The sequence below is a fragment of the Ursus arctos genome, unplaced genomic scaffold, assembly GCF_023065955.2.
Source record: "Ursus arctos isolate Adak ecotype North America unplaced genomic scaffold, UrsArc2.0 scaffold_36, whole genome shotgun sequence".
Classification (NCBI taxonomy): Eukaryota; Metazoa; Chordata; class Mammalia; order Carnivora; family Ursidae; genus Ursus; species Ursus arctos.
In genome coordinates, this window is record NW_026623050.1 from 6,256,812 (window position 1) to 6,282,078 (window position 25,267).

Genomic DNA, 25,267 nt, shown 5'->3' on the forward strand with positions numbered 1-25,267 from the left:
AAAAACCCTCCACTGCTTGGCTCGCATCTCCTTTCTGGTATAGAAGTGGTTTCTCTTTGACATGATAGAAACGGCTTCCTTTCCCCAGCTTTTCTTAAAAGAGCTTCTCTTTGAAGAACTTGCCTTGTAGACTCTAGTGTTTGTCAACTGTAAAGTGGAGTATAGCCGGTGAATGCCACAGCTTCTGCTATCATCAAAAAATACGTTAACTTCCCCCAATAATAGCTGTGGTGTCTTCGCATTTACTCCTTGAGAGAAAGGTGGAATGAGCATGTGAACTAACTTTATATTCTTGTGTATAGTGACCTTTATTACTGATTGTCACCCTCGTAAGTCCCTTTAGAAATAAGAATTTTTTTTTAAAAGATTTTATTTATTTATTTGAGAGAGAGACAGTGAGAGAGGGAACACAAGCAAGGGGAGTGTGAGAGGGAGAAGCAGGCTTCCCGCCAAGCAGGGAGCCCGATGCGGGGCTTGATCCCAGGACCCTGGGATCACGACCTGAGCCGGAGGCAGATGCTTAATGGCTGAGCCACCCAGGGGCCCCTAGAAATAAGAATTTTTAAACTGCTTTACTGTAATTGAGGAAAAAGAAATTTCAGAATGGTGGTCATCATCTGTAGAAGGAGTTTGGCACTCTTGACTTCTCTGGGGTTGGGGCAGTCAGTCAGCGTAGGGTCCCAGAAACCCTTGTGATATGAGTTTACAAGCCCAGATATGATTTATGACTCCTGCAGGTATGAAAAAGTGGCTCCTATGTTCACATAAACAATGTCTGAGAGGGGGGCATTTTTCCTTCTGGTAGTATCCACGAATGCTTCCCTAAGTGAAAATGGAATGATTTCTTAGTATTGATCAGCCTCCACTGGCCTGTTACTAGCGGGGAGCTAGTGAGGCCTGTATTTGCCTCTGTACCCCAAAGAATGTCCTCAAGACACTGTGCGGACAGTTGAAAGTTCTCATGCTGGCAATGATTCTTTTGCTATCATTTTGTAGACAGGCCTTCTAGTTGGGAAAGTACTTTATTTTTATGCAGTGTTAAATATTTTATCAGATTTATTTGTACAGAAAATATTTGTCCAGAAAAATATTTTTTTTTTTTAAAGATTTTATTTATTTATTCGACAGAAAGAGACAGCCAGCGAGAGAGGGAACACAAGCAGGGGGAGTGGGAGAGGAAGAAGCAGGCTCCCAGCGGAAGAGCCTGATGTGGGACTCGATCCCAGATCACCGGGATCACGCCCTGAGCCGAAGGCAGACGATTAACCGCTGTGCCACCCAGGCGCCCCTCAGAAAAATATTTTATCAGATTTCCTATACAGACAATGCCAGGAATGTTGAATAGGCCTGTAAAAGAAAAGGGAAGCTTTTTATTTATCTAGAGAGTGAGTTGTCTTGATAGCAGCACAATGAGGTGAGTCCTGTAAAAGCTTTTTCCTGCTGTGATGGCATCAGATACCTAATTCAGAACGTGTCTTACCAAAGTGAGTATCACCAGTGGAAGTGGGTATCTGATTGCCTGCATGCTTTCCCGTAGTCTCCTGTGGGCCCTGTCTTCCCATCCTTGACCATTTGTGGTTGTCTTTCCTCTGTATGTGTAGGTGATGATATTTGAACTGGCCGACCACGTGCAGTCATTTCTCAGCGAGCATAACAAGCCCCCTCCCAAGTCTTTCCACGAAGAAATGCTGGAAAGGCGGGCTCTGGAGGAGCAGCGGAGGCTGTTGGAGGCCAAGCAGAAGGTGGAGCAGGAGGTGAGACCCTTGTCACTACCGGCGGCTGGGCCCAGAAGACCGCGAGCTTCGACCGGTTCTTACCCTATCTGTGCCTACGTGCCAATCTTCAAGTTCTGCTCGGCATTTGCTTTAGGCAGTGGAGATCCATGGGAGAGGAGGCCCAAAGAGTAACTGAGAAATACGATGAGTGGTTTCCTCCCCACAAATACCAGCCCTGCTCCTAGAACCTTCAGTCTAATCCAGGTCTTTAAAGAAAAGAAGAAAAAAACGTTCGTTTAACCAAACTTCTTGTGGTCTTTTGAGCTTGTAAAGCTGTGCAGGAATTCACTGAGCTTCCAGGCTGTTTTCTTCCCTCTGGGGGCAGGTATCTACTGTCCAAATGAGTAGCCAAAGCCAGGGATTGAACTTTTTTTATATGCCCCAACTGTTTGTATTTTTTCTTCAGTGTGTTTGCACAAGAATGTACACTCCTGTGTTATATATTTTAAATCCTTTAATCAAAGATAATGTACGTATCCAAGGTTCCTTTTGTTCCCCCCTTTTCCTTCTTGATTTTTAACTTAGTTTATTCTTTTAATCAACTTACCTAGAACTTTTTTAGGGGTGGGTTGTAAAAATGAGCATCTGACGTGTTTTGTTTTTTCCCAGACATTTCCTAACACAGTAAATAATCATTTTTTTCTTAGTTGATTTATAATACTTCTTTTAAGGTGTATTTTAACCGTACACACATATATATGTAGTTAATATGTTCATATATTTATCTGAAGCTCTATTTGTGAATTACCCATTTTGTTCAATTCATCTTTTCTTCTTGAGTCCCTACACACTCTGAATCATTATATCTTTTATGCTGTTTTAACATCTGAAAAGCCAAGTCCCCTGCCCGTCACCTTCCATTAGGTTTTTCTTTCTCCCTCTGCCGTTCTCACCATTTATTCTTACAGATGAACTGCAGGACCGCTCTCTCAGAATCAGATCAAACTCTCTGTGCTAGACTCACACATTCATTTAGGAAGAATTGACCGCTTGGCAATATTCAGACTCCCTGTGCAGGAACGTTTGTCTGCTTACTCTTATCTCTTGGTGAGGCTTTCTGGTTTTCTTCCCGTAGATGTTACTGTTTCTTACAGTTACTTCCAAGGTGTTGTTATTCTGCTTTTCTTAGCTTCTTGCTCTTGGTTCTTTTTTTTTTTTTTTTTTCTTCTCTTTCATTTTGTTCATCCTGTGCTCATGTTAATACCTGTCTCTTTGTGGCCACCATTCATGTGTGACTTCTCATCTCCTGGTTAATTATGTAGTCTAGTTATCCTTTAGAATTTAAAGTTTCTCATTTTCATCATTTTCAGGAAGGCCTGTCTTTATTAGATAGTGAATATTTAGCTAGCAGTCCGTTTTGGTATTCTATTTACCTGTAAATTCTGGGTATTTTTTTCATTTCGTATTACTGCTAATACAGTTTTTGGTGAGTCTCTTAATGGTTTTGATACCTACAACCTGGAATTTTAGGAGACTCGTAAAAAACAAACAACAAAACCCCACTATTTTTGAGTCCCACTTGAGCAATAGATATGTGAGTCAAATGGATGCAAATCAGAATAGTACTTTCATACTGAGAAAACGAGAGCATATAGCCGAAGGTCTGTGGCACGTGGGGATGGTGCCAGAGCAGTGCCACCCCAGGTCCAAGCACTGGGGACGGCTCAGCCCACCTCCACCAAGGTGGCCCCACACTGTGGCGGAGAGCAGACACCAGAGCTTGTCCGCCACAGACAGGCAGACGTCGAGGAGGAGGGGTAGGTCAAGGTGGGGGTGCTGCTGTAGTGAAAGTCTCTCCACACGGAAGCATGAAGAGTGGGGCGTCAGCGCCCCTCCCCACGCAGTCTGGAGACCTTACTAAACAGGAGCAACTAACGAGTGCGTTAGACCCGATGAAACCGACATCACTACAGCTTGTTGTAAGGTTCTGTGTCATCAGGCCTCTTAGGAAGGGAGGGCTTGAATCGTGGAAATGCAAAAGATGTTTTGGGGGGCACCTGGGTGGCTCAGTGGGTTGGGTGTCTTGTCGCTTGATTGCGGCTCAGGTCGTGATCTCAGGGTCGTGAGATGAAATCCTGCTTCGGGATCCGCGTTCGCCACAGAGTGTGCTTGTCCCTCTCTCCTCTGTTCCTCTGCCCCCCCTTTCTGTCTCTCTCTGAAATAAATGGGTCAGTAAAACCCTAAACAAAAAAATGGAAAAGGTTTTTCGTGATTGTCGAATTTATATGTTGTCTGGGTTTCCGAGATCGGCATTTGATGTAGTATTGATTTATTTCAGCAACGTGAAATCCTTCATGAGATTCAGAGAAGAAAAGAAGAGATAAAAGAAGAGAGAAAAAGAAAAGAAATGGCCAAGCAGGTACTCTTTGAATCGCACCACACCCCAATAGTCTACATTTTGCGAAACATAAAATGTTTTTCTTTCCGTCAGTGATGTTTTCCTCTCCTGTGGTACTATCCGTAGTAAAGCTGGAAATGAAGCAGTAAACATGTGCCCCAAACATCATTCATTGTGTATTTCAGATTCCCCAAAGAGGAAGCAAAATGTAGAGTTGTATGTGTAGAGGACACAGGCTGATGGAATGATAATAATATGTCAAATGAGTCAAGGGAGAGCAGAGTTGGAAGCTTTGATAATTAACCCAGCCTGGAATTCTTAGTATGTACTTGGAAAAGACAGCTGTTTGTTCAACTGAAGAGTGAATGGAAATTATACAGATGTGCTGGAGATTTCATTCAGTGATGGAAAAGAAGGATCCAACAGGGCAGGTTTAAAAAGCAGTGGTGGGAAAGGATAAAGTCCTTTTTTCTGTATTTTTCCAGAGTCCAGCTCGGTTGAAACACCAGTTACACGTGTTTGGAGAAATCCAGAGAAAATCTGACTCGTTCTCTTTTGTAGAATTATGGCATGTAACTCAAGGGCAGCTCTGAGGGGGGGTGGGAGGAGGCCCTGATGTATGAGTAAGCAGCACCTGGCTTAAAGCTTCGGTGTTTTCACTGCCCGTTCTGCGACCTTGACAGGTAACACTAAATGTGTCTTAAAATGATGCTGCCTCCCTTCCCTCTCATGTAGTTACTCCCACAGATTAATGTCCTGCCCTCTGTGAAAGTACAGAGCCATGCACAAATGTAAGGGGATGTGACTGTTTCCACCAGCTCTGTCTTACTCGGATCTCACCTGCCTGCCAGCCATCTGCTCCCTCTTTCAATGCCTCCTCCCTCTGTTCACCCCCTCTTGCTCTTCTCCCCGACTGTTTACCGATCTTGTAAGATTCTAAGCATTTTCACTTATAAAATTCACATTCTCGGGGCGCCTGGGTGGCGCAGTCGTTAGGCGTCTGCCTTCGGCTCAGGGCGTGATCCCAGCGTTCTGGGTTCGAGCCCCACATCAGGCTCCTCCGCTAGGAGCCTGCTTCTTCCTCTCCCACTCCCCCTGCTTGTGTTCCCTCTCTTGCTGGCTGTCTCTCTCTGTCAAATTAATAAATAAAATCTTTAAAAAATAAAATAAAAAAATAATAAAATTCACATTCTCTTCATACCGTAACCTGTTCTTCAGTTCTTGAAGGAGTACATATCTGAACGTTAAATTTTTAAAAGTTTAAGTTTATCATCAGCTTAAATAATATTTGCACTCTACTGAATTAATGATTAGGAACCATGATTGTCTCCGATTTATGACTTGTACCTAAAGTAGGTTTTACTTTTCTTTCTTCTAGGAGCGTTTGGAAATTGCTAGTTTGTCAAACCAAGATCAAAACTCTAGGAAAGACCTAGGAGGACACAGACCAGCTGCCGTTCTACACGGAGGCTCTCCCGACTTTGTGGGAAATGGTAAACATCGGACCAACTCCTCTGGAAGGTCCAGGTAAGTCCGTGGGATTTCTGATTGTTTGGAAGGGCGAAGGTTGCAGAAGAGATAAAACAGCTTGTGACATGTGATGGAATTTTCAGGGAATAGATTTAGTGACTTTTCCAAAGCTTATAAATCTTAATGTATTAGCAATATAAAAAAATTTTCATTTGTTCTCATTCCAAGTATCTTTTTTTTTTAATTTTAAGTTTTTATTTTAATTCCAGTTCGTTAACATACGGTGTTATATTAGTTTCAGGTGTACAATATAGTGATTCAACACTTCCAGACAACACCTGGTGCTCATCACAGGAGCACTCCTTAATTCCTATCAACTATTCACCCATCCCCCCACCCACCTCCCCTCTGGTAACCACCAGTTTGTTCTCTGTAGCTAAGATTCCTTTTCTTGATTAGTCTCTTACTTTTTTCCCTTTGCTTATTTGTTCTGTTTCTTAAATTCCACATATGAGTGAAATCCTGTGGTTTACGTTTTACTCTGACTTATTTCACTAAACATTATATTCTCTAGCTCCATCCATGTTGTGGGAAAGGACAGGATTTCATTCTTTTTTATGAGTAATTTTCCACTGTGTATATATATTACGTTTTCTTTATCCATTCATCAGTCGATGGACACTTGGGCTGCTTCCATACCTTGGCTGTTGTAAATAATGCTGCTATAAACATAGGGGTGCATGTGTCCCTTTAAATTAGTGTCTTGTATTCTTTGGGCAAATACCCAGTAGTGTGATTGCTGGATCATAGGGTAGTTCTGTTTTTAACTTTTTTTTTTTTTTAAGATTTTATTTATTTGACAGAGATAGAGACAGCCAGCGAGAGAGGGAACACAAGCAGGGGGAGTGGGAGAGGAAGAAGCAGGCTCATAGCGGAAGAGCCTGATGTGGGGCTCGATCCCATAACGCCGGGATCACGCCCTGAGCCGAAGGCAGATGCTTAACCGCTTTGCCACCCAGGCGCCCCTGTTTTACCTTTTTAAGGAAGCTCCATTCTGTTTTCCACAGGGGCTGCACCAGGTTGCACTCCCACCAACAGTGCACCTGGGTTCCTTTTTCTCCACATCCTTGGCAACACTTGTTTCCTGTGTTGCTGATTTTAACCATTCTCACAGGTGTGAGGTGATACCTCTTGTGGTTTTGATTTGCATTTCCTTGATGATATGTGATTTTGAGTGTCTTTTCATGTGTCTCTTGGCCATCTGTGTGTCTTTGGAGAAATGTCTGTTCATGTCTTGTCCCCAGTTTTTAATTGGATTAATCTTTTTTTGGGTATTGAGTTGTAGAAGTTCTTTATATATTTTGGATACTAACCCTTTATTGGATATGTCATTTTTAAGTCTCTTCTCCCATTAAGTTGCCTTTTATTTTGTTTTGCTGATTGTTTCCTTTGCTATGCAGAAGCTTTTTATTTTTGAGGTAGTCCCAGTAGTTAATGTAATTAATTTATCTATTTATCTTTTAGATTTTATTTATTTATTTGTCAGAGAGAGTACAAGCAGGGGGAGCAGCAGGGCAGAGGAAGAAGCAGGCTCCCTGCTGAGCAAGGAGCCCAATTTGGGATTTGATCCCAGGACCCTGGAATCATGACCTGAGGCAAAGGCAGACACTTAACTGACTGAGCCACCCAGATGCCCCTAAGTATCTTCAATTAAACTAGTTTTATAGCTCATTCCTCTTCACAATGGCCCATAACACTTCACAGTCTTGCCTCCAATGTAGTTCTATCTTACTTTTAATGATCTAACTTTTCACTGATTTTTAAAATTTTCTTCTATCGGAATCATCATCCAGTGAAATTTTGCGCTGTATGTGTTTTCAGTCTGTAACTCTCTAGGTCCCATCACAGATATTTCAAAATGGGCACAGGTGCAGAAGATCCTTTACATGAGAACAGAAACCCCAGTTGGCTGCCAGGGTGCCCCTCTCTGTTAACTGCTGAGGACACCGGGCTTCCCCATTGTCACAGGTGTATTCGGGGCCGTTCCCTGTCACCAGAGATCACATGAAAGAGACTACCTCTCCCTCCACATCCTTTCCTACTAAAGAATAAAGCTTCTCTATTTGTCGTAACCCCCTGTGGACAGGAGGGAATTTTAGTGCAGAATCCATTTACCATTGGGTGGGTGATTAAAGTAGTGTACTTATTATAAGTTTCTTTATGTGTTTATCTCTTGTGAGAATCGAAGCAGCATTTAAAACTAACACTTTTCGGGGCGCCTGGGTGGCACAGCGGTTAAGCGTCTGCCTTTGGCTCAGGGCGTGATCCCGGCGTTATGGGGTCTCCTCCGCTATGAGCCTGCTTCTTCCTCTCCCACTCCCCCTGCTTGTGTTCCCTCTCTCGCTGGCTGTCTCTATCTCTGTCAAATAAATAAATAAAATCTTTAAAAAAATAAAAAATAAAAAAAATAAAACTAACACTTTTCTTCAGTAAAAAGAAACATTTTAGGTACCAACAAAAGACTTAACTTTCAGGTTATAGTTTTTTTGTAAGAAAGAACCCTTTCAGTTCTTTCCCTAATTATCTACTTCATTATTTTTTTGCTAATTATCTACTTGAAAAAAATCGCCTTAGAAGTGATTTTGGTGTTGTTTAACCCCCTGCTGTTAAGGTGGACTAACTGTTTTCTTGGGTACTGTTTCTGGTGTCCGTTCCATTTTAAGGTTACAACTCCTTACACCAGTTTAGAGTATTTTTGCAACTGGGCTTCCGGTAGGCAGCATAGTTTGAAGCTGTCAGAGTAATTCACTAGGAAGTATTTGACAAATTCCTGTTGTGTGAGAAACAGAAATCAATGCTATGAAAAAGTCTGCGATATAAAAAGTAATTTTATTTTAGTTTAAACATTTCCATTTTTGTGGCTGTTAGTGGGTCTGAGATTCGACTTGCTTTTGAAATTAAAGATCATTAGCAAGTTTATTCAAGAGAGGATTGGAAAATCTCTCCCCCTGACATCGGTAAAACAACTTTTCATATAATGCTTGTGAAATAACATGTGTATGTCTTAGATAGGACAATATTCCATGAGCATCCAAGAAGGAACATGAAAAGAGATAGTTTTCATCTATTATTTGCCAAAATTGTTGCACATACCTGCATAGCACTCTGGCGCTATGTTGGCTACTGAGTAGGGAAGGACGAATCTTTCTTTAAAGTTTAGTTTAGTTGCTTTTTTGGTTAAGAAATAGAAAGCCCTTGATAAACCAAGTGGTTCGTGATAAACTCTTGATTGTTCTTCTTTGCTATTCATTGGTCTCTTGCGGTTGGAAAGGCAAAGGAAGTAAGCAGAGTGTTCCATTTTATTCTGTCAATTAGTGGATACATTTCGTAGAGCTGGTAGAGATGACCTCGTCGTCAATATTGTCGGCAGGGCAGTATTTGAATTGGCTATGACTAAAAGCAATAACATCTAGAACCATGTTCGTCCGTTCATTCAAATAGGTGATGAGCCCCTACTAAACGCCAGACACTGTTCTGAATCCTGGGCATTCTGTAAACAAGATCGAGAAGGACTCAGGCTTCATGGAGCTTATATTCTGGTTGGAGGAGACTGTCCACAAGCAAACGGGAAATTGTCAGGTAGTGATTAGTGCTCTATAGAGATTTAGAATAGGCCACATTGAGGAAAAGCTGGATGGCTCCTTTAGAGCGGGAGTTTGGAGGAAAGAGTACACGATTGCATCTCGAGTGACTAAAGGAGAGTGGTTCTAGGTTGGGGGGCGGGTGCCAGAGCTGGATGATGAGAAGGAGCCCGCCAGAGCTGGAGGGCGGCTGGCACGGAAGACTGGAGGCTGGCCTGGGCTTGTCATGCACAAAGCTCGTCAAACAGCAGAACAGTGTGGCTAGAAGGAGTGGGGGGGGCAGGCTGGGGTCGGTCCCAGAGGGCTTTGTTGCCAGGTCAGGAGTTCAAGGGTAATGAGAAGCTTTGGGGGGTTTTACATAGGAGTAAGATCTCATCGGATTCACGGTGCAGGAAGTTCTTGCTGGCTACAAGCGGAGAGTGGACAGCACGGAAACAGCAGTGGAGGAGTGGTTTTCACGTCTCGCTCCGTCCCGCTCTGTCCTCGTCCTCACCCTCAATGCATTGCAGTCACATTCGTCTCTCATCCTTGGAGCACGCCAGGCTCCTTCCCATCGCTGCCTGGAATGCTGTCCTGCTGGCAGTCAGCGTGGCCGGCTCCCTTTTACCCGTCAGTTCTCCCCTCAGATGTGACCTCAGACACCCCCTTCCCTGCTTAGGCACTTGTTCTGCGGTGCTGGTTTACTTTGCTCCATAGCACTTACCACTAGCTGAACATCTTCTGTCGTTAGCTGTTTCAGTGTCTTTCTCCTTTCATGAGAGCCTGAGTTCACAAGAGCAAGGGCCTCATCTGTATTTTCCTCTGGGCCTGGAACAGGGCCTGGCAGGCACATAGCAGGTGCTCGCTAAATAGCTGATGAAGGGAGGGAAGAAGGAGAGACCATTGGAAGGAGGGTGGATACTGTCCTTACGGCACTTTTAGAGTCTGCAGCCTCTTTAGCCAGAACAACTCTGCTTTTTTTTTCCTGCGGGTTATATAAAAACCTGGTAACAAAAGGTTTCTGTGGTTTAAAACAAAGGAGAGAAGAGAAAACCACTCACTATTCTAGTAGAAAGAACTTAAAGCCTTGATAGTCAAGGGCCTCGCCTCTTTTTTTTTATTTCTAGTAAGATTTTAGTTTTAAGCAATCTCTACACGCAGCATGCGGCTCGAGCTCATAATCCCAAGACAGAGAGTCGCACACTCCCCCGATTGAGCCAACCTGGCACCCCAAGGACCTGGCTTCTTGGCCCAGCTTTTCACTGATGAGTCATTTCTTTTGTGGAAGAACTTCACTTTCTGTGTCCTTCAAGTTGTCTTTTTTTCCCCTTGAAGGATTGACTTAAAAAAAAAAAAAAATCAAATAGCATAAAACTAAGCATTTCCAAGTCTACAGGTCAGTGTCAGATTGCCTTTTGTGAAGGACGGACACAGTCCTCCCCAATCCCTGCCTTCTTCCCGGGGATATTATACCTCATAAACGGGTACTCTGGACTTTTTAAGAGAAGCCAGGAAAAAAGAAAGAGTCTCTCTAAGTAGTTCATGGAAGAGAATTATTTCCCACAGATTTGCGACTGGCTTCTTTGCAGGTTACTAAGGTGTAGCCCAGAGTCTAGGCTACGTCACGTGTCTCCACCGTAAAACAACACTGGCTCATCTCCTAGCTTGTTTTCCTGATCCTAAAACCAGGTACGGTAACTGCTGGCTGGTCATCCTCACAGAAAACAGATTATGAAGTGTATAAGACATGGGATTCCTTCTACTTCCCCCAAAAGTTAGGGAACCACTGAAGTATATAAAGGATGTGGGTAGGAGAGGAGGGGATCCTTGCTACATCTTTCCAGACTTGTGATGCTCCCTTGATCAGTGTTCCTCTACTTGGCTCCATGAAGGCCTTAAACTAGTTCACCTCAACTTAAACAATGTCGGGGATTCTTACTAACTTCTGTCCTCAGAGCTGCCGTGAGTTTCAAACTAAGGTATGAAGAGCTAGAGTTTTCTGAATTAGGCAGGAACCTGAGACCGTCCTATCCCCTGTAAGTCTCAGGTGAGATTCTCCCTTTTCTAGCCCATCCGAGTCATTACACCGTTGGTCTTGTTGGCAGAGCAGCCTTTTGGATGGGAGCCCAATTCTCAAGTCTGCCTTTGACAGATTGCCACTTCTCTTCTTGCTACTTGGTTTTTAAAAACAATCACCTGGGTGGCGCGGTGGGTTAAGTGTCTGACTATTGGTTTTGCCTCAGGTCATGATCTCAGGGTCCTAGGATCGAGCCCCACGTTGGGCTCTGCACTCAGCAAGGAGTCTGCTGGAGACTATCTCCCTCTCCCTCTGCTCCTCTGCTGCTTGCATTCTCTCTCTCTAAAATAAATAAATAAAATTTAAAAAGTAATAATATTCGGCAGTTCCGTTTAAAACACCCTTTTTCTTTGCGTACTGCCACAGCTACTTGGAAGAACCGATAGCATGGGTGATGTTCCTAATGATACCACAACCGCCTGTGAACATTCCGTAATCAAGAATAGACCCTTGACAATGAGACCAGAGTTACTGCTGCTAAATTCCATTTGTTTGCACTGGGATGGCTATTTCTTTTTTTCTTTTCTTTTTTAAGAGAGTTGGGTAGGGACAGAGAGAGGAGAGCAAGAGACCCTTTTTTTTTTTTTTAAAGATTTATTTATTTGTCAGAGTGCACAAGCAGGGGGAGTGGCAGGCAGAGGGAGAAGCAGGCTCCTCGATGAGTAAGGAGCCCGATGTGGGGGCTCGATCCCAGGACCCTGGGATCGTGACCTGAGCTGAAGGCAGACGCTTAACCGACTGAGCCACCCAGGCGCCCCTGGGATGGCTATTTCTGATGGAGGTCGGAAGCTGTTTTACTCATGAATGAATTAGATTCCTAAAGCTTGTTCTAAACTCAATTCTGGATGAGTCCAAAATAGATATGATGAGCACCCAATATATATACATTTCTTGGGTGAAAACAGGAAACGTCGATGACATTGGATTCTGTCTCTTTAACCTTCTCCTCAAACTCTGTGAGACTTACTTTTTATCCTTCAGAGTGATTACTGCTATGAAACATTCTATCCTGTTTGTACCACATTGGTTGTTTTCTTGACACTTTGACTTTTAAAATTCTCTCAATTTTTATTTCAGTCCCAATGATACATCTTTTCATACCAAAACTCTTAACATTCTCATTGTGTTTGTAATTAACAGTCATGATACGATGATCAATACTCTTAAAACACCATTAAACCAAGCATTGACACGCTATAAACAACGTAAAGATGACATAGGCTAAAATGCCTATTAGCACCATCTTTTGGAGTGGATATAGAGATGCTTCTGGATAGTCTATGTTACTAAGCCTCCATGTCATTTTAAACCTTTGCTTTTATGTTTCTCTCCATAAATTTTAGTACGCCCTTGGTTTCACAAAGAACTTTAGAAGTTTCAACAGAACTACAGTATATCATAGTCATTCCCTGGTGTTTCAAATATAGAGACACATGTGTGATACGAGAAACTTACATCATAGTAGGTCTTGTGAGCAGTGTGGGAGGGGTTTGAGGTAGAGGAAGACACGTAGGGCTGGAGGTGGAGAGCTTAGTTAATAATGGTATTGCATGTGTCCAGGAGAAAGTTGGTGGTGACCTGAAGGGGACAGGGAATTGGAGAGGAGAGGGTGGTACGCGGGGATCAGCTACAGGTAGGAGGTCTAGTTGCTCAGGGAGGCTCCCATGTTTCTGACTGGAGACAGAATGGATGACTGTGCCACCAACCAGACCAAAAGAACCAAGGGGAAAACCAGACTGAGAGTGGGTAGGAGGGTGATGGTGGTTTTATTGACATTGCAGTAGCACGAGGAGTCAAGAGAAGGCTCACAAGTAGAGACAGCAAGCAAGGAAGTTTGAAAACGAAAATAAGAGGGGGTGGGAGCACAGGATTGAGGAAGGGGAGTGGAAGAGAGCTGTAGTCTGAGGGGCTGGAGCCTAGATGGAGGGTCAGACTGAACATACAGGAGACAGGGCCTACCTGATGGACCAGGATGTCAGAGGAGACTGTAGGGAATGGAACTGAGGACAGGATCGCTGTCCATCAGAGTCTGAGCAAGAGAAAGAATGGTGCAGATGCCAAGAAACATGGACGGTAGAGTGATAGAAAGTGTGCGCTTCACTGTCCGCTGCTTCATGGTCTCAGAGAAAGTAGAAGGCAAGATCATGCTTAGAGTGAGGGGGCTGCTTACTAGAGATCTGTCCCCGTGCATCATCGAAACATCTCATACAGGTGTCCAATCCTGACTGTCAGAAGCTCTCTCCTTTGCCTCTTCCCTGCAACCTCTACCAATTTATTCATTTATATTGTATTTATATTCATAATTCCCTGATTATTTTTGCATTATCATCTAGCTTCCCAGCTATTGCTTCTTCCCTAGGAAAAAAGCAGAAAATGGGGAAGAGGGGAGGACAGGGTGGGCTTTGAGTATTGTGGAGAAGTCATAAAGGAGAACGACAGAGCGTATCAACCAAAGACAAGCAAGACAATGAGAGCATGCGATGGTTGGGGGCCCAACTGGAGACTAGGAATTTGTAGTGCTCCAGACCCCCATTTGCAGCTTTCTCCAGAAGTGCAGGTACGTGGGAATGCCGAGATGTGGGACCACTGTGGGAATGAGCTAGGTCACTGCTGTGGAACTTCCGTGCTGATGGAAATACTCCCTATCGGTGCTGTCCAGTAGGGTAGCCACTAGTCACTTGTGGCTCTTGAGTACTAAAATTGGGTACTGCTGTTGAAGAACTGAACTTGTAATTTCTTTTATTTTTAAAAAAGATTTTATTTATTTGCCAGAGAGACAGCAAGAGAGGGAGAGCGAGCGAACAAGAGCGCACAAGCAGGGGGAACAATAGGCAGAGGGAGAAGCAGGCTCCCTCCTGAGCAAGGAGCCCGATGTGGGACTCGACCCCAGGACCCTGGAATCATGCCCTGAGCTGAAGGCAGATGCTTAACCAACTGAGCCACCCAGGCGTCCCTGAACTTTTCATTTCATTTTAATTAAATCTAAATAGCCACACATGGCTAGTGGCTCCCCTGTTGGACAGCACAGCTACAGAGTTAGGGGTTTGTAGAGTTCATGTGGAGAAGACCTCAATGGAGTGGGGTGCTAACAATCCCATTATCACTTCAGCTCAATTCCTAGTAGAGACAGATGCTAGATGGTGAATGGGCTAGTAAATGGGAGAAAATGGAGGGGCAAGAATTTCCTGTGTTAATCTTACGTTGAAAAAAAAAAAAACCAAACATTGTCCAAATTTGTTTTTAAGGCGAGAACGTCAGTATTCTATATGTAGTAGCGAAGATTCTCCTGGCTCTTGCGAAGTCCTGTATTTCTCTATGGGAAGTCCTGATCAGCTCATGGTTTACAAAGGGAAATGCATTGGTGAGTGAACTAGCTAAATTGACTTAAATTATTCTAACAACAAAAGTTAATCATGAAGGAATGGGGTGGAACGGACACTGCATCGTCTGACGCAGGGGAGACTATTAAGTCGTAAGTCATTCTGGTTCCGGTTACCTAGTAACCAGGATGAGAAAGCACTCAGGTTTCCCCTTCTGTACGATGGAAATAAAAACCTAAGCTCTTGGAAATACTGTTAGCTTAAAGATCATTTAAAATGTGTCATTATAATTCGTCAAGCTTTTTGATCGAAATAGGAATCAGTAATTTTGCATCATGCACAGCTATTGCTGATAAAGTAATGACCAAGTCTAGTTTTTTTAAGTTGATATCCATCTGAATAACATTTTCCTGCTTGGCATTCCTGAAAGGAAAAGCACTTTATTTTCTATATGTCTCATTCAGCAACTTTGTCTACTCTCGGCTATTTGGGGTAAAGCTGGTTTAGCAGTTTGTGATTTGAACTGTTTATGTTAAAATCGAGTTTTCATTATCTACCTTGTTTGCCCTAAGTGTACATCTTTTATCAGCCGTACAGATACAGCTGTTACTTGGTGTAGGGAACACTTGCATGTAGTGAATTTGACAAATTAATTTTCAGTCCCATGAATATTCTTACTAAAGCTAACAGCCAAATTATCTAAATTGAATTTACTTTCTTTTGGTGTCTTTTTCCCATCCCCTTTAAGGAGATAAAAATTAGCAGGGGCGTTGCCAGGGAGCAGGCAGCAGATAAGAGGGAGAAGAAACCGAGTATCTTAATAGTCTGTGAACTGGATACTTAACCTTGGCTGACGGGAAGCGGACCATGTGTACACAGAGTGCCGTATTCAGACAAAGCAGCCATTTAAGCAGGCTCACGACCTTGGACCTGAGACTGTCCTTGACTCAGAGGCCTTTCAGACTCCCGAACTGGCAACATAAAACTCACTACTTTCAGTAATGTAGGGAAAGCAGGAAGGCGAATTAATCCAGCGGCTGTTACCTTCGCTCAGTCTCTTCTCCCACTGGCACGCATTAGACCGATTTACCCTAGTAATACCCTCATTAGGGGACACATTTGCAATCGGAACATTTTTTTAATAAAGCCGTCAAGTAAATTACTCATTTTGCTTTCTCACAACACGTCTCATTTTTAAAATGTCCTGATTTTCTATGAAATGTTTTTATAAAAGATGAACTAATTAGCATTTGTTTTTCAACTTAAGCCTGTTAGAAGCAGAGAAAGCTGATGATAAAGCACTTAACAGAGACCAGCTGTCCACATGATTGTTAGCGCATAATAGAGTCTCAGAAATCTTCTGGTAACATATTTCCTTTAGTCTCATCGCAGTGTGTTCTTTTGTCCCTTTTATTACCCCCATCACGAGAAAGTGACAAGAGGTGGGTGGTGATAACAAAATGACAGTACAAAAAGAAACCTCCCCATCAGCAGTTAGGAGATACCCACCGGGTTCCCATTAAGGAGACATATATTGCAAGACATCGTACAGTATAATGCACGCATTTAGACTTTCTGTAAATAACATCACATTCCATCCCGTAAACATAAAAACCATGTGTCTCCCCATGTGTCCTGCTTAGACCCCACATTCCACAGGTTGCTTGCTTTGGTTGACACATTTTCACCCATCAAGGTTTTTTCCCCTTAGGCTAAGAATGTCAGGAATTATTCTTAACTAGCATAAGAGATCATTTTAATTAAAATGTCTTAAATTGCCAGCATTTCTATGAGGTTAGAAACTGCTGCTCAGTTAAAAAGTCTGAGTGAGCTAGTGCAGCCACATTTCTCCAACATGTTTTTGCTGAGACCACTCTGTCTTACAAATACAGGTTATGTTTCATTTTTAAACAGAAAAAAATACCATTATTTCTTTAGAACATTTTTTCATTATGAAGACAATGTAGCATCATGGAAAATTATTACTTATATACTAAGAGAAACAGACAAAATACTGTATCATGGTGGTTCTCCATTGGGGGCAGTTTTGTCCCCTGGGGGACGTTTGTGGATGTCCGGACATATTTCTGATGGTTCAGACTCGGGTAGGGGTGCTCCTGGCACCTAGGGGTAGACCGGGGGTGCTGTTAAACGCTACAGTGCACAAGACAGCCCTTTTCAGCAAAAGATTTTAGCCTAGATTGTCAAAGTGTCAAGGGTGAGAAACCCTGTTATATAGGCGATGATTTGGCAAATTAGAATAAAAGAGAGGGATCTGGAAGAGAAATAAAATGGTAATATTTTGGGTGATACTTTTCTCCATTCCAGTTTTTTGGTCATTTTCTGTCATGTCTTTCATGAAAAATTGGTGTTGCAGGAATTTCGCTCTCCCAGGTACAAGTGGAAACTGTAAGCCCATATGCCTATCGCTAAATAAATATGTCTGCCTTTCTAGCTTCAAATTTAAACGGTCATTTCTGGTTTCTTCACCCAAAACCATTGGCCAGTTTCTATTTGCTGAACATACTCAGATTTTGTAGTAAGAAGATCACTGGTGTAGTCAAATTTCCAAATTATTAAAACTTGTTTTTAATTCTGATCTATGTTGATGGAATAATCTTGATGGAGTGTCCCATCTCCAAATTCCTTCCATCACATTAGTTGGTATTTAGGTCCATGAGGGGAGGTATGGTGATCAGGAGTGAACCGGTTATGAAAGGCACATTGTGAATAATGGCTAGTAGACGAAAACGCTGATCTGAGACTAAAATCTCATGGTTGATTACTGTCCTTTTATAAAAGTTAATGTTTAAGGGTTCAGAATATGTTGTTAAATCTTACAAATTTGGTCACAAATGAGCATGTATTACACGAAGTCATTATTTTTTATAGTTGGCATATGGTATCCACTATTGAATGAATGCATGAAGATACAGCCCCTCTTTCTTTACCCCCGCAGGAAATAGACCAGTGAGATTTCATCATGTTTTCTTTCAATGTGCAGGCAGTGATGAGCAGCTTGGAAAATTAGTTTACAATGCTCTGGAAACGGCCACTGGAAACTTTGTCTTGTTGCATGAGTGGGTCCTTCGGTGGCAGAAAAAAATGGGTCCGTTCCTTACCAGTCAAGAGAAGGAGAAGATTGATAAGTGCAAAAAGCAGGTGGGCATCCGAGGTGGCCCCTGAGCAGAGGCCCCACCTCGAACTTGGCGAGATGACAGAACAAAAGAGCTGTGCATTTGATTGGCTAGCAAAGATGGCCCAGAATGGTATGAGATCTGTTTAACCAGAGGGGATGCTGGGGGACCTGCCCCCTTTCCAGAGTTTTCTCAGCCCCTTGCTACCCCTTTCACAACACTCACAAAACACAGTCAGACTTTGTTGTCTGTACCTCCTTTCTCTGCCTGTCTTTTGGCATTAATAGCTGTCCCCAGCTGGGGCTAAAGAGTACTTCATTCTCCTGCTTTCTGCAATCTTTTGAAATCTTTGCATCAAAACTGAATTTTAGGGGACTGATCATTTTTATGTTAATTTATAATTCTGAGTTTAAGGAGAACATTTAACATTGCATATTGCACAGTTAACATCATGAAGAGGTTCCAAACAGTAGGAAAGCATTGTGTTTAGAAATGTGTATTTATTATAGAAAAACTGGAAGCAAATACACTGAAATCTTAATGGTTGCCTTTGGGTACTGACCATATAGGTAATTTGTGGGGGATTTTTCTTTTGTGTTAATACTTATTAAAAAGGTTGACGTTGATGCTTTATAATCAGGAAAGGGGTTTTTGTTTTTGTTTTTTTTTTTACTTTTTTATTATTTTTAAATAATCTCTGTACCCAACGTGGAGCTTGAACCCACAATCCCAAAATCAAGAGTCGCACGCTGTGCAGAGTGAGCCAGCCAGGCATCCCAATCAGGACAGGTTTTCTTACAAATTAATGTTTGTTTCTTTCTTTCCTTTTTTTTTTTTTCCTTCTCTTAGGCAAAAGAAATTGCTTTTAAAAGCTGTTCACCTGGGCACCTGGGTGGCTCAGTGGGTTAAGTGTCCGACTCTTTTTTTTTTTTTTAAGATTTTATTTATTCATTCGACAGAGATAGAGACAGCCAGCGAGAGAGGGAACACAAGCAGGGGGAGTGGGAGAGGAAGAAGCAGGCTCACAGCGGAGGAGCCTGATGTGGGGCTCGATCCCGGAACGCCGGGATCACGCCCTGAGCCGAAGGCAGACGCTTAACCGCTGTGCCACCCAGGCGCCCCCAAGTGTCTGACTCTTAATCTCACATCTTGATTTCAGGGTCTTGAGTTCAAGCCCCATATTGGGCTCCACGCTGGGCATGGAGCCTACCTAAAAAAATAGAGAAAAGTGATTAATTTGGGGACGCATGGGTGGCTCAGTTGGTTAAGCATCTGCCTTCAGCTGAGGTCATGAGTCCATAAAATCTTAAAAAAAAAAAAAAAAAAGCTGTTCATCAATTTTATAGTATTTGTACGCTAGATTTTGAGATCACGGAAGTGGAGAATTAATTAAATTGCTTTCATCTTTATGAACCATTAGGTTGGCCTTGTAATTTAGGAGAGGATATCGTTCAGAACGTATTCCTTCTCCTTTGAAAGTACATTTTCCATTAAATATTTTATTTCTTTCTATTAAATATTTTACTATTGAAATGAAATACCAGCTAATGCTGATCGATGCAATATTATCTTAGTGGTGTTTTTCCTTATCAGATTCAGGGGGCAGAAACGGAATTCAGCTCACTGGTGAAATTGAGCCATCCAAATGTAGTACGCTACTTTGCAATGAATCTGAAAGAGCAAGATGACTCCATCGTAGTGGACATCTTACTGGAGCACATCAATGGGGTCTCCCTCGCTGCACACCTGAGCCACTCAGGCCCCGTCCCCGTGCATCAGCTCCGCAGGTACGCAGCTCAGCTCTTGTCAGGCCTCGAGTATTTGCACAGCAATGACGTGGTGCACAAGGTTCTGCGGGCATCGAATGTCCTGGTGGATGCAGAGGGCAATGTCAAGATTACGGACTACAGCATTTCTAAGCGCCTGGCAGACATTTGCAAGGAGGACGTGTTTGAACAAAGCCGAGTGAGTTTTAGCGACAGTGCCCTACCTTACAAAACGGGCAAGAAAGGGGATGTTTGGTGTCTTGGCCTTCTGCTCCTCTTCCTCAGCCAAGGACAAGAATGTGGAGAGTACCCTGTGACCATCCCTCGTGACTTACCAGCTGACTTTCAAGATTTTCTGAAGAAGTGAGTATCACTGAGATTCTAGCTAATTGCACTTTAGTCCTGAGCTTTTTTTAAAAAAAAAAAAAGTTTTTTAAACATTTTATTTATTAGAGAGCGCACAAGCAGGGGGAATGGTGGGTAGAGGGAAAAGTAGGCTTCCCGGCTGGGCAAGGAGCCCAATGTGGGACTCGATCCTAGGACCCTGAGATCATGACCTGAGCCTGAGGCAGATGCTTAACTGCCTGAGCCCCCCAGGCGCCCCTACTCCTGAACTTGTAATTGTGCTTGAGTGTGCCCAGCATCTGAGTGATGTGTTTAAGCTGAAAAGTGAGGAACAGGATTGGAGTGTATTCTTTCGTTCTTCCAACCCTTTCTCAGCCTCATAGGTTCTGATTTCTTGCTTATCATTTTCATTCCCTTAACTTGCACATTCTCCTAAATTCACTTGGGCTTGTAGTAGATTTTCAGACTGCTTTTGGGGAGCGCCTGGTGTATCTAGGAAGTTAACGGGGATTGCTGCAGGGAGAAATGCCCCAGGTATTCCAAATGGAAGACCCTCTCTGTCCACCTTAGCTGCTGGCTCCTATCTAAAGACAAGGCCTCCTATTTAAAAACAGCTTTAGGAGAATCCCAGTTCTGCCCATTGTTCTTCTTAACCGTTCTTCGTTAGCAATGTCTCATGCAGCCAGGTGGTAGAATGCAGTGAGTTCCTCGCACGAGCCATGGGATTTTCCACACCTGTAAATTCCAGGTGCATATGTCACTGCAGGGCCAAGTCTGACTGCTCCGAGAGAATCCTTACTGAAAGGCTCACCTAGGGCCTAAAGTGTTTGTCCAGGTCCTTCCCTTCAGTGCTTCCCAGCTTAGCCCTGCCTCTGCCCTGTGCAAGCCAGACCTAGGTTCTCTCAGTTTCTCGGTTAAACGAGAAATGAGATCCTTTCAGTGTGGGTTTTTCCAGGCACTTCCCTGGTCCAGCCTTCCTGCGGAAGTTGAGCCGGACTGGTTTCTTCGCTTCCCAGCACTCTGTCTTGTTTCTCACTTTCTTTCTTTTTCCCAGCCATTCATTTTTATCTACTCCCTGCATTTCTTTTACCCTTCACATTATTGTTCCTATTCCATCTGTCTCAACTGCCGCTTGACCTGAGCTGGAATGGTATTTGCTATCCCTCATTACCTGTTACAAAAATGAAAGTAACTGCACTTCTGTTTAAATAAGATAGTTTCTGTGTAAAACAGAAGCAGACGTGATGTACAGAGAGTCGTGGAAAGAGGCCAACTTTGATGAACTGTGTTCTCTCAAAGTATACAAACATCTTAAGATTTCTAAAGAAATCTTTCGCAGTTTCTCTTAAATGCAAAAGAACTTTGAAAATACTTATTTAAATGCAGCCTGAGGATGAAGTTGGCTAAAAGGACATCAATAGAAATACAGTGACAGAACCACCAATAGTTTGCTTTTGGCCCTTCTTTATGGGTCAAGGGTAACTTAGCGAATAGCGGTATGTATTTTTAAAAAACACCACTGGGAAGTTTATGTGCAACGTATCTCTCACATTTAACAGAAAAATGACAGACTCAGTAGCTGAAACTTTACTAGTTTTCTTCTTAGAGAATCACTCAACACTCTGTGGCTGTTGAACTTGAGATCAGCACGATTTCTTACTCTGTTTCACATGGTTGTCCTTTAGTTTTTGGTATATTCCTGTCGCATCCTAGACTGGTTTGATGGACACGGTATTATCTTACTCCCTGTCCTGTCCAGCCCCAGTTAAAAAAAGAAAACAATCATTTCAGCAACAGCACAAGCATAGCAACATTTCGTTTGTAGTTGTCTTTCTACTTCTTGGTGAAATCCTTTGGAGAAAGGTTTTGCTCCGTATCAGTCTCTGTGATAGGAAAGAGCCCAGCCTGGAGCGGGACAGATGGATTCAGGTCCCCCCTTTACGCTTTCCTAGCTGAGTACTTCAACTCTCTGCCTTAAGGCTTGTCCTTGTAAAATGGATCGTTTTCATTTAATAATTTAATTTAATGGAGTAATGTAATAATAGCACTGCCTACCTCCTGAGGTGGCTGTGAGAATTTAGTGAGCTCGCTCACACCTGTACAGGGGCCAACGCCTAGGCAGTGTCACATGTCACCGCCGTCCTCAGTCGAGAGGACAGTGCACCTAATGGGTGAGTTTCCAGGCATTTCATCCCTTTTCAGAGCCGGACGTAGCATTTGCCTCTGCTGCTTAGAGCTAGTCTGGTGCCAAAATGATTGTTTCGGAAAATTTCATCTTTTTAACTGAGATCCTGGTGGCTTATAACATCTCTTAAAGATGCAATTCATTCTAGGTAGGCTTTAAAGTTTTCTGGATTACTGTCACAGTTGAGTTACGGTGGACAGTGGACTTAAGAAACCCAGTAGGACATGGTATGTGGACGTTCATTGAAGCATTTTTTTGTACAGGTGAAAAGTGGAAATAATCTAAAATGCCCAACAGTAGGAGAGCGTGTATGTAATGTGAATAAATTCTGGTAAGCTCAAAACGATCTTGAAGTACTGGCTTGGAAAGATCTCTAAGACACGTGGTATAATATTGTGATTTATAATAAGAAATATATAGTTGGGGGGGGCGCCTGGGTGGCACAGCGGTTAAGCATCTGCCTTCGCCTCAGGGCGTGATCCCGGTGTTATGGGATCGAGCCCCACATCAGGCTCTTCTGCTATGAGCCTGCTTCTTCCTCTCCCACTCCCCCTGTTTGTGTTCCCTCTCTAGCTGGCTGTCTCTATCTCTGTCGAATAAATAAATAAAATCTTTAAAAAAAAAAATATATATATATATATATAGTTGGTCTTCACCCCTGTTTCAAGCACAGAGCTTTTTTTTTTTTTTTTTTTTGGCTTGGTAATGTGAGGGCAATAAAATCCTCAGTGCCTTCTTTTATTTTTTTCTTTTATTTTTTCTTTTTAAGTTTTTATTTGAATTCCAGTTAGTTAACATACAGTGTAATATTGGCTTCAGGTATAGAATTTAGTGATTCATCACTTATGTATAACACCCAGTGGTCATCACAGGTGCCCTCCTTAATACCCATCACCCATTTAGCCCATCCCCCACCCACCTCCCATCAGCCCTGTTTGTTCTCTATATGCTGTTCTTAGTAACATTTTCCAGTTGACATCACTGAGGCACAGAACTTAATGACTTCCTTTCTCTTGTAACTAGGAAGTGCCTGGCAAGCACAGAGCTCTAAAACCACTGTCTCTTGTTATGTTAATGAGGTGAATTTTGGAACTCACCTGAGGATCAGAGCTGGTTGCCCAGAGAGCTGACCTGAGAACCAACCCATGACCAGAGGGGGTTACACATCCAGTCCCACTTCCCGACCTGTGGGGTGTAGAGAAGGGCTGGACATTGGATCGATCCCCAGTAGCTAATGATTTAATCAATCATGTCTCTATAATGAAGCCTCCATAAAAACCCAAAAGGATGGGTTTCGGAGAGCTTCTGGTTGGTGAGCACATGGAAGTGCTGCATTTCTCCTGTCTGGCTCTACCTGAGTTACATCCTTTCATAAGAAACTGGTACTCTAGGAGATAAAACATTCTGGGTTCTGCGAAGCACTGTAGCAGGCAACTTGAACCCAAGGAGGGGGTTGTTGGAACCTCCAGTCTTCAGCTGGTTGGTTGAAAGCACAGGTTGCAGTTAGCATCTGCATGGGGTTGGGGGGCCCATCTTAAAGGACTGAGCCCTCAACCTGTGGGATCGGATGCTATCTCCAGGTACATAGTGTCAGAATGGAGTTGAATGATAGGACACCCAGCTGGCCTTCGAGGAGTGCTTGGTGGTCCCCCTGCCCCACGGCCTTCCAGCAGTGCAGTCTTTTATGGGAGCACATGAAAAAAGCAAGTTGGGGATAATGTAAGATGCTGTCATTAACAACAATATATGTGCAAAGCGAAACCGCATCTTGTACACGATTGTGTTAAATGCATAGAAAAAAGTCTGGAATGACAGACAAGGAGACGAGAGGAACTGGAGAGAGATGGGGATTTAGTCAAAGACTGTATCATAATCAGTCATGGTTCCATATTTGCACGGAGAAGGTTTTTTTTGTTTTACTGATATAATTAAAATTAATCTTAAATTTAGGTGGGGGGAAGCCCGTATCTTACGCAGATGCTTTTATTGTGATCTTGTCCTTTTCAGGGTACGAAATTAGGAGTGCTTTGCATTTCCGTGTTGGCATAAAAAAATAAATGTTACCCTTTAAGGTAGTTACTGCCACCATAGCTGGTGAGTTCGGAATTCACTGTGATGGTTCTTTTAAATACCAGGGTCAGGCGCTGCGAAGTGGTGCTACTTGGGTCATTGTCATAAAAGCCGAACAGTTTAGATTAGTGAGAACGGTGGTTCTCAGACCGTATCTTGGATTGAAATCACCTGGACAGCTTGGTCAAGCACAGATTACTGCCCAGACCACCAGAGTTGCTGATTTACTAGGACGGGGTTGGAATAGAATTTGTAACAGATTCCCAGATCGTACTGGGACTGCTGCTTCTGGTGAGGGACCCACCTGGAGAACCACCGGGTTAAAGGTACAGCTTGTCTCCATTAAAGAACAAAAATGACTTGTTAGAACACCAAACAAGGTTCAAGGAATGAGAATGAGAAGAAAGTATATGATAAAATGTGGGACTTCTTAAAAAGTAGTCCTTAACTGTTGCTAAGTTACATTATACCCTGAACAGGCTTCGTCCAGAGTTTGTCCTGCTGGGCCCCCGCCCTGCATCAGCCATCAGATTTGCTTTTCTTTCGGAGAACTTTGTTTTTCACTGGTCCCTGGAGAGGCTTAGTGTAGGATGGCAAGTCCCTGAACTCTTTAGTGGGCATGAAAATTCATAACCTGTGCTGTCTTACACCTGTATAAGAAATTGTTCCACGAGGTAGGTCTTCCTGCCTCTAAAGACTATCTGTTTTTTTGATTCCCCGCTTACACCCAGCCTGGTGTTCAGCATGGATTCATTTAGGAGTGCCTTTTGGTCCATAAGCAACATGAGTTCTCTGATGTGTATTTACCTTAAAATAAACCCATAAATAAATAAACCCTTGGATTAACGAGTTTAGTGATTATTTTCTGGGTTGCTGAGATTCTCTCTGCCCTCTCACTGAGGTGTGTTTGCTTGGACGACAAGGAAAGATGGAGTGCCCAGCAGTTGCTGAAACACAGCTTTATCAGTCCTCAGCCGAAAATGTCTTTATTGGAACAAAGTCCTGAAGGTGAGCCTGTTACTACTCTTTCTTGAAAGCCTGTTTGACATAAATTACTTTGAAAGTACGCAGAAACCTAACACTGGAACGGACTGCCTGGATCATTTCTCTGTTTTATGCCGAGCTAGACATAAGTCCATTCATCGCATGTGTACTGTGTGCATA

The 25,267-nt window shown here is 43.0% G+C and overlaps 1 protein-coding gene across 5 annotated transcripts in view; it reads left to right on the plus strand.

Moving 5' to 3' along the window:
- EIF2AK4 (eukaryotic translation initiation factor 2 alpha kinase 4) overlaps positions 1-25,267 on the plus strand; it is a 101,187-nt gene that overhangs the window by 21,860 nt on the left and 54,060 nt on the right. For 4 of the 5 annotated variants that reach the window (XR_007189938.2, XM_026480040.4, XM_044377513.3 and 1 more), the window contains exons 4-10: positions 1,602-1,754; positions 4,054-4,134; positions 5,492-5,640; positions 14,526-14,641; positions 17,605-17,762; positions 19,331-19,866; positions 25,005-25,111. Coding sequence is in view for 4 of the 5 variants with exons in the window: in XM_026480040.4 (XP_026335825.2) it covers positions 1,602-1,754; positions 4,054-4,134; positions 5,492-5,640; positions 14,526-14,641; positions 17,605-17,762; positions 19,331-19,866; positions 25,005-25,111 (1,300 nt within the window). In the remaining variant the exon portion in view is untranslated. Of the gene's footprint in view, positions 1-1,601; positions 1,755-4,053; positions 4,135-5,491; positions 5,641-11,895; positions 13,838-14,525; positions 14,642-17,604; positions 17,763-19,330; positions 19,867-25,004; positions 25,112-25,267 lie in introns of those variants that run through there. The other variant, XM_026480043.4, reaches the window with a different exon arrangement.